This window comes from Labrus mixtus, chromosome 1 (assembly GCF_963584025.1).
Source record: "Labrus mixtus chromosome 1, fLabMix1.1, whole genome shotgun sequence".
NCBI lineage: Eukaryota > Metazoa > Chordata > Actinopteri > Labriformes > Labridae > Labrus > Labrus mixtus.
The window spans coordinates 18,247,701-18,257,408 of NC_083612.1; the positions used below are offsets into that span (position 1 = coordinate 18,247,701).

The window sequence follows — 9,708 nt, forward strand, 5'->3', positions numbered from 1 at the left end:
GGGGGCTCAAAATATTCTTATGGACAGCTTATACAAATGAACCAACAATCATTTACAGTTGTTCACGTCCCTAAATTTACTAAATTGGCTGTTTGTTTGTTTGTTTGTTTCTTATGTTGGTGTTTTTTGTCCCTTACTTGTATCTTAAAATTAACATCAATTTGAATTGTTTTCATTGATAAAATCACAACCGTATAGGCCGACACACTTACCAAAAGACATTTCTTATAAACTATTCAGTAAGTTTGCAGACACGTTGCAACATGTGTGCAAAAAGACACAAGCAAGACAAATGTGTTATGGTTAAAGTAAAAAGGGTTTAACATGTTTCATATTCAGCAGAACCATTTAAGGCATGATTCCCTTTCCTAACAGTGAAGATGAGGTGAGGTCAATGATAATGTTTCACTAATACTTTATTTATATTTTAGAATAAAGGTTTCCAGAAATAATCCCAAATTGTGTCATCCTGACTGTGGCCATGTGACTTCTAGTAAAGAGTGGTTCAAATGATGATGAGAGAGTGAGAGAGAGAGAGAGAGAGCGAGAGAGAGAGAGAGAGAGAGAGAGAGAGAGAGAGAGTGTCCAAGCACATGTTCTGGTACACTGATCACACCCTGAGTAGTGTGATGCGTCACTTCCAGTCACCAGCGGCCCTCATGCGCCCTCCAAGGCCTGCGTTTCTTCTCCATGGCAACAGAGACGCACTCAGCCTGAGCCGTGTGATGTCATACAGCGTTGCTTTAAAAAAAATGTCTAGTTTTTAATGTGCAGACGGAACACGTTTGAGGAAAAATACTAAAAGCAAACATACGTTCAAAGGAAGATTTTAGACATTTATCAGATTCCTTACAGTTATAATCCATTATTATTTTTCCGTCTTTTCATAAGCTGGCCTCTAGTATTCAGTATAAGTATTCAAATCATAGTCTCATAACTGTTTTTAATCTTCCTGTACCCTCACTTTGAACTACGTATTTAATCCTCCAAATACTGTTACTATTTTTAGTGTCCAGATTACACTAATCCCCCTTTGAAATCTGTACTCCCAATTTTTCAGTTAAATGTTGGACCCAAAAATAGCACATATAAAACAGAAGTTGGTGTGTTGTTTATGGATGGATTTATGTGTTTATCTGACCTTGACATTCATTCACTATCAACAATGTAAGTATTGAACACCAATGACACTTCATGGCCTTTAGGTCATACAACGCAGCTCAACATTAAATCCAGCTCCTCCAGGGGGAATTTATAGCTTTGTCAAGTAGTATTTGTTTTAAGTGTATCAGAAAGGAAAACATATTGGTGACAAAGTGAATCAGTGTTATTTCTCTGTGACCACATGTCTGGTTTATAAAGTTAATACAAAAAAACTCTGCCAGTAAATCCAGTTTCTTGGAAGAAAGATAAGAGGACCGGACACAGGGGACTGCAATGTGTCCCTCTGCTGCTGGAAAACACGACATGCTGTTTTTCTTTGTTTCTTTGATGTTGTTGTTTACTGTGTGTGACTGTGTCTTTTAAATTTAACTGATTCCAAAGAAATTGCAGATCTCTTCAGTTATGTCATTTTCTGTCATAGTTGAGACGTTCTATTGATACTTTCTCTGTAACTTTGGACCGACCAGTTCACCAAAATAAAGTAAAACGTGTAATTTCCCATTAAACCTGGGTGGTACTTTAAGTGAAGATGGCTGGTTCTGTTCATTCAGTCCACTGAAAATTATCTTCAAAAAACTAAGTAAGAGAAACATCGTTCTGGTCACTGTGGATGGCACTATCGGCAGTTTCCATTAGAATTTATGTTCTACCAAAGGTGAAGTGTATTAACTAACCAGAGAGTATTTTCTGGAAAGGCACACTATCATGGAGGTTTCTAAATGATTTTTGTTTTTCAACCATTAAGCTGTGTTGGCTAATGTGTTAAGGAAATATGCAGTAAGCTGTGCAGGGCACATTTGGGACGGGCCAGTTTCTTTGTCCCTGGACGTTTTGCATGCAGCATTTCCAGGAACCTCTCATTAGGTAAAAACATCTCGGTTAACCCTGCAATGTCTTGGAATATGAAAAATAAATCAGTAATACAACCTGAGGAAGCTACAGGCAAAATGCATTGTTAGCTCACAATAAAGTTACAGTAAAGTAATTTACAATGCGCCACAGATTATTGATTTATTTTTCGTTGATATTCCTGCAATCCTGGCACCTGAGAACAACATGCATGGGGTAACCTGTTGGACATTTATATTAATCTTGGAGTATGACTTTTATTTTTTAACATTTACGGCTTGGTTCAGCAGTGTTTATGTTCTAAATTTGATTCGATTAAAATGGCCCAGATCAAGTATTATTTTGTTTCTGAGACTCACACTTACACAGTCACAGACAAAAAAAAGTTTGCTGTAAAGGCGCCACGATCCGGCTCTACTTTTAAATTCATCACATCACATGTATATCTAGTCAGTTACAAGTTTAAACAAAATCTGTACAAACGTTAATCAATCTATTTGTGTTTGTGTGTGTGCAGTATTTGTCTAATTATTTGATTGATGATGATTGTTTTCACAGGTGTTGGACTTTGAGCGTGAGAGTGAGTACATCCTCGTGATCAGTGCTCAGAACCCCGTGGCTCTGGTCCGTGGTCGATACGGACCTGCATCCACAGCGACTGTCTCCATCTACGTCGACGATGTAAATGAAGGTCCAATCCTGTCTCAGAGCCATTATGAGGTGACCGTCAGAGAGGGCGAGGAACCAGGACGGGTTATCGCCACCATTCGAGGTTATGACCCTGATTCTCACCCAATAAGGTAAGACTAATAACTTAGGAACGAAATGTAGGTTAATGATGTATGATAGTGGAGTCACAGAGACAGTAACAGGTCTTTTATTGTTGGTTATGTTTTCCATGCAGATATTCTCTACAAGGCGACACCAAGAAATACTTTTCAATAGGGAAGTATTCTGGTGAACTGAAGACTGTGCAGGCCTTGGACAGAGAAGAGAACAGCACATACACCATGGAGGTCATTGCAGTAGATGGAAGTAAGATGGCTTTCATCATCAATACAAATACTACAACATTATTTAATTCAAGGGGTAAATGCATAGGCAAACATTACATCCTGTTTGTTTTTAACATACTGTACCTAAATGTTATTTGAGGATAAAATGTATAATTTTATAAATGAATCCTTAGATGTTTATACAGTATTGTCTTAAATGTGAAAAATAATAAGTTCCTAATGTGCAATAAATGCAATATTTATGTATCTCCAATCTAATTGCCAATACTCCAAAACATTGACAGAACAAAGCAAAAAAATGCACACGCATACAAAGGGCATATGTCTGCACACATTCTTGTGAGTCCAGGCAAATCCATAAATGACGTAGAAGAATAGACCAAAGAGTTAGATTTAGCATCACAGTAACAGTGAAGGCTGCACGGGGTCATTTTGATGCAATAACATCATTCAGAAACAAAAATACAACCTTCAGATTTGTACAATGAACCCACAGCATTTTCTTAAATATCTAATTTCTTGTGATCCTCAGGAAACTCCTCCTTATCTGCCTCCACCCTGGTGACCGTGCAGATCCTGGATGTGAACGACAATAGTCCAGTGCTGGTTGGAGATTACTCCTGGAAGTACCTGTGCACGCCTCGCTGGGAGGACCAAGCTCTGGTGCTGGCATCACGAGACAGCGACGGGCCACAGCATGGGGGGCGACTCAACTTCTCCCTGCGCAGTGATGCCACTGTCAGACGCAACTGGAAGCTAACACCTATTAATGGTAAGGTGAACGAAGACCAAGTGAACCCAGTCAATTTACAGCATAAAGGATTACTTGACCTACTCCCAGTGAAAAGAGAGAACATCGAAGGCCAACGCCATGCCAGTGTGTGTTCAGAGCAGATGTCCTTACTCCTATCTCAACATTGACCTGGTAGATTAAATAAAATGAGATTGATTTTCAAAAATACATTTTTTTAAATCATTATTAGAGCCTGGATTGAGGGTTCCACTAATCCATCCCAACGTTTAAGTTTTGTACCCTCAAAATTGTACAAATGTTGCTGTTAGTTTAAGAAGGTTAAATATGGGTACATGAGCGTTATACTTAACTTTGTTTTAGGGTAGCCTGCTTCCAAATAATGAAGAGAGTTACTGGAGATGACAGGTTGAGGTCGCCCAGTCACAAAGCATTGTGACATTACTAACTAATTGTTTTTTTAAATACAACCAGAGTGCACTGAGTTGTCCACATTGGGCTAAGTCTTTTGAGTTGCAGTAACCAAGAGTATCCAAGAGTACAGACAGTTCAAGAAACAGAGTGATCTGGCCCTAAGGATGTGCAAATTGCCCTGTTCTATTTTCTTCTGCGTAATTTCTCGACTCCTATCTTGGATCAGAGGTAAATTGTAATTATCCTTTTTTTTTTTCTCGCAGTTGTACACTGCTAGTATTGGGCTCCTTTGATGCAAACTCTCCCCCGCTATGACGTCTGTCATTAAGTCATTCAAACAGTTCAACCACTTCCCTCTCAGGGTTTTTTTTTTATCTCCCTCTTTCACTCTCCTGTTCCTGTTGGTATTGATTGAGCCCAGCTGTAATTATATCTTCTGTGTAATTTCTTTGGCGTCACTGCTGGGTTCCTGCCAGCTAATGGAGGCTAAAAAAAGGAGTCTCCCAGAATGCTTTGCACCTGGTCTCAACCAGTAATGCCTGTACCAATGATATGTATTTTTGCCTGTATAATGTCTTCTAGCAGATTTGCACAGTTTGAGACAAAAACCACAACCTGTCATGAAAAGAAAAAACCTGTGCGCACGCGTGTGTGTGTTCGTGTGTCATTGTTATTAATTTGAAGTCTTTCAAAAGCTCTCAAGTGTACCATATAATTTGCGAGTTCCTTTCACTGCAGAAGTTCAATTCAGCTAATGAGGCGGCACACGCTTGTTCCATTTACCTCCAGTGTTAATCACTGTTCATAGCAGTAAAGCGATAACTGTGAAACATCCAGTCTCCTGCTAACTATGTCATAACATTCGCCAAATCTGGGCTGAAAATTTATTTAAAATGTTTTGCAATCTCAATCTGGCCAAATAAAATGTTCAGAGCAGGAGGCACATATGAAATTGAGTGTAGCAAACTTAGAAAACAAAATATGTCCCTTAGTAGCAATGAAGTATTTTTTACTAAACTGTAATGTATAGGAAGAAACGTGTAAGCATAGTTTCAGGTAGGTAGGTGGTCTCAGAGAGAAAGTCCTGTTAGAGGCAGATCAGAGAATAAATACATTAGCAGGCTCTGCAGAAGTGCTGCTGAGCTGGTGTGTCGCCGACAAATGGAACATGAAGGGGGATGATGGTGAGGTGCGAGCGTGGAGTTTAAGACCCTCAGATAAGAGTTCAAACAGCTTGATAAACCACTTCTCTTTACAAGACAAGGCTTTTACGTCATGCAGCCAGGCGTGTATTTTAGCCTGATTTACAAAGATAAGATAAAGACTCACACACTGCAGACCTCTGCACACACAGCTCCATCCCACCAGCCTCTCTGCAGTTACATTTGTGTGCATGTATTTTTCATTGTCAGTGTCATGTGATGATTGTATAGAGCTAAGATATTGCCATGTTTCTAGTTATCTCCTATAAAATGCTACAAAGCTTTTAGCTTAATTTAACACTTTCTCACCATTTGCTTTACTTATCTGTGATGTCCTGGATTATGGCACTCAAGAGTAGTGTTTTACGAGAAGGTTTTTTTTTTTATTGCAAGCCTGAATTAAAAACAACAATACTGAAACCTTAACCAATCATTGAGCTGCTTATTGGTGGATTTTGCTTTGGCACAGCATGGTAGGTAAACTTCATTCAATAGTTTCAATAATAACCTTGGGTCGCTTGAAAAGCATTATATAAATTCAATCTATTATTATTAAAATCAAAGATAGGCAAATATAAGAATCACATTAGATGCGCTGATTTATACATCGGACAAGGCATATATTTGTCGATCCTAAGATCATAAGTAAAATAACCTACTGAATAGACCTTTTTGTTCAGGGTCTTTCTATTATATGTTGTCATATGTTGCTTCATTTTTGATCAAGAAATTAAAATCCATCATTATTATCTTGGTTTCCAGAAGTGAAACTGTTTTCCGAAAAGGAGCTCTGACAACATCAAGCTCGTTATATAATCAAAAGGAGCAAAATGTTTAGTCTAATGTGTACATTTCTATCAACAGTCAAATGTTTCCTGTCATATTTTCTGGACCATCATGTAAGTGTTTTGTCCTCCAGATACTCACACCAACCTGTCTTTAAACATCCCATACCTGGCCCCTGAGGTCTACACGGTGCCCTTCACCATCTCTGACAGCAGCTCTCCTCCCAGGAGCACCTTCATAAACCTGCCAGGTATTACCCACTCCTGTTGATGTGCTGAAGTGAGCACGGTGAGGTTTGCAGATGAGCGTGTAGGAACAATCAATAGAGATCAACCTTCTGTGTGCCAGCTTGTCCTAGCGCCGCTCTCGTTTTAATGATGATGCAATGTGGCTTTCCAAATGATTTTTCCAGTCTTGTGATTACAACGCTCTCTTCAGACTGTGCTCTGCTCAGTGCAGATAGCTGACACCGTATATACATTACACATAGTCTATCATACACAGGTGGAGATAAAGTGTATGGTGAAAGAAATTGTAAGCAGTTGTAATCTTTAATGTACCCGGCTGGAAGTTTTGAAGTTAAAGGTTAGGTTATGATACGTTTAGCTTACATAGTTTTTATGAATTTATTGTCTGCACTCTCTTAATGAATCCCTTACTAATTTAAATTGAACATTGTTTATAAGGTGAATTCATCCAAATCATCTATCAAAACCATAAAAATCAAACTCTCAATGAGTTGCATTTCTTGTGGAGTAAGAATGTTCTCTGTGGTGTGACATTAAAAAGATCTAATCTTGACCTTTTCTTTTCATTTCCCCTCTCCGTTTAGTGACCGTGTGTCCCTGCAACGTCAGAGGGAACTGCAAAATGGCAGCCAAGCAGCTGCCGGGCATGCCAACTATTCAGTCTGCGGTGGGCATTTTGCTTGGCACATTTGCAGTCATAGGTAAGGAGGCCGTTTTTAATGCTGCATAACGAACAACAAACGTCTTCGTTCTCTTTGAGAGTGCATGTTCTACATTTACAAACAAGCAGTAATAGAAATGATCTTTGTTTCTTTTTCTTTTTTTTTCAGGAACTATCCTCATTGTCGTATTTGTGAGGCTCTCCTACCAGAACCCCAAACAGCCAAGTAAAACAAACCAGGAGAGAGTTCCCCTGAAGATGTCAATCTAATTAGAAAACGGTTGTGTTGTTTGTCCAGCTTTCTGCCCGGGCCAAACCAATGTGGCCTTCAGGGCAATAAATTCATTAAGTGAGCGGGGAATGTCAAAGAATTCATGTATATGTCAATAATTTGATTGAAGTTCAGATGTTCACAAACCTCAAAACAAAATTAACTCATATTTCAGACTAGTCAATATTTGTAATGTATGTAATGCACTTGGGCCCGTGCCTGGGGACATATTGTTGGTTTATTATTATTGTTTGAGGTTTGTCATTTTTTTATTGCTATGAATCTTTTCATTTGCCTGGGACTGATACCTATTTACTACTAAAGCGAATATTTGTTATTGTAGGGAAAAAATGTTTTGTTAGCATAAGTTTTGGAATTAAGTCATTGGCAAAATAAATAAAATGTCATTTTTTTAAAATAGTCATTTTCAAGTTAAAATATTGAGATAACATCATTATATTTTTGTTACTGTTCATAAGTCTGCTGAAAAACAATGCAACTTAATTCTTAAAATCTTGTCTTTTACCCCAACATCAATACTTTGTTACAATACTGTATATACAATTCAATATTAGTTACACATGTCACCTTGATTTTCGGTTATTATATTGGTTTCAAAAACACCATAACCTGCTTGTAAATGCTGAAATGAGATTTAATCTAATTTTACTCATTTGCAGAATTAACAATGATCCAAGTACCAGTTATGCATCCTTTGTAAAATCTGATGTTTTCTTTTCTGTTATTCAATCCATCCAGGTCTTAGTGTATGTAAACTCTACTGTAGATCTGCGCCTCTCATACCTAAGGTTATAGATTTATTATCTCTCATTCACCTGCTTGCTTTTACATTACAAACCAAAACACTTTTAATCTAATGAGACAGCCTGAAATGTCATGTTAGTAACTTCATTAGCAGCACGCTTCTGTCTGTGTGATTAAGCCTTTATGAATGCTGACCCAGGTGACCTCACAGGCAAGCAGAGCTATATTCAGACCAAAGTGTTGCTATAAATAGCTCATGGAAGGTCTACTGGATGACATTTAGCCAGCATTGTCGGACAAACTAATCACCTCTCTTTCACAAAAGACAAATTGAATAAATGTTTTATTTTCACCCATGTGCTGTGACAAGTTTAATCAATTTTAGATAATTGTTTGTGAGGCTGTGAGGAGAAACAAGTGGACAGTCAAATTGTTTGTGATGCAAAAACCCCAATTTCAAACTCATAGGTCACAGGCTAATGTCTTGAGCTTGAGCTAAACTTTTTTTGTTTCAAACCTATTTTTTTCACCAACAGTTTGATTCCAAAAAGTCCCAAATTCAAGGGTTTGTGGAGACCAAACTAGAGCAAAAAGTAGCAATATCGAGATAAAAAATATTTAGGAATATTTAATATTTTCAAACCCCCATCTGAGACCCTGAAGTGTACTAGCTAGGCACACACCATAGGCCTTGCCCTTTTAAATGAAGTTCATGTAAAAAATGGGCTGAAAACATTATGACAGCAACAAAGGACTGTACTGACAGAAAAATCAGACGTATGGGTTATGAGGCGACGCCTACGAGCTAGTTCAGGCAGACAACTTGAGCTGCACTGATTTCACACTTGACATGTCTCATTATCCACAACCACCTGACCACACCTGCTTCTAATTGGCTGTCTGTTTAAGCTGCAAGATTTCCGGTCTCTTCCTCTGCTCTGTGTCTCTTTCTCTGCCAACTATGACCTGCACCTGTACTGCACTCAACCCCACCACCAGAGCAACACCACCACAGCAACCACCTGTAAGCTCCGACTGGAGGGTAGAAGATATCACCTTATTACTAAAAAAAACTGCAAGGGGTAATGTTGTCAGAGCCTACAGGCAGAAAAAAAAATACTATGTTCTGCTGCTGCAATAAATATTTCAACAAGCGCCAACGTTGTCTGACTGAAATGGTGTTTATGCTGATGTTAGGAAGAATTGAGTGAAACGAAATATGATAGACATCTAGGTACTTAAATCTATTTTTAAAAGCAGTAAACCATGTGGTAGTAAATGTTAAAACAATGACATAGTTTTTTTTATATTTTCAGGACTTGTAACACCTTGTAAATAATCGTTATCGATAATTATATGACAGTCTTGAGTTTTTGTGGTTTTACAGTTCCTCTGTATTGTAATTCCCTAAAATAATTCCTTCAGTTTTAAGCTGAATAGCCCTTTGATCATGATATTAACATATATCCATAATGCTGACACTGAAACAAAAAAATTACAGTACTTTTTTTTTTTTTACTAAAATTTTTTTAAAACAGACGGTAACAGATAGATTAATAAATGTCAATCTGATGTTGATCA

General features: G+C 38.0%; 1 protein-coding gene across 1 annotated transcript in view; it reads left to right on the forward strand.

Moving 5' to 3' along the window:
• The window catches only part of cdh16 (cadherin 16, KSP-cadherin), a 32,482-nt gene extending 23,195 nt beyond the window's left edge, over positions 1–9,287 (forward strand). Inside the window, exons 13-18 of the mRNA XM_061036321.1 lie at positions 2,572–2,813; positions 2,918–3,048; positions 3,562–3,801; positions 6,316–6,432; positions 7,015–7,131; positions 7,261–9,287. Of these exons, the coding sequence (XP_060892304.1) occupies positions 2,572–2,813; positions 2,918–3,048; positions 3,562–3,801; positions 6,316–6,432; positions 7,015–7,131; positions 7,261–7,361 (948 nt within the window). The 3' untranslated portion in view covers positions 7,362–9,287. The remainder of the gene's footprint in view (positions 1–2,571; positions 2,814–2,917; positions 3,049–3,561; positions 3,802–6,315; positions 6,433–7,014; positions 7,132–7,260) is intronic.
• The last annotated feature ends 421 nt before the right edge of the window (positions 9,288–9,708 follow it).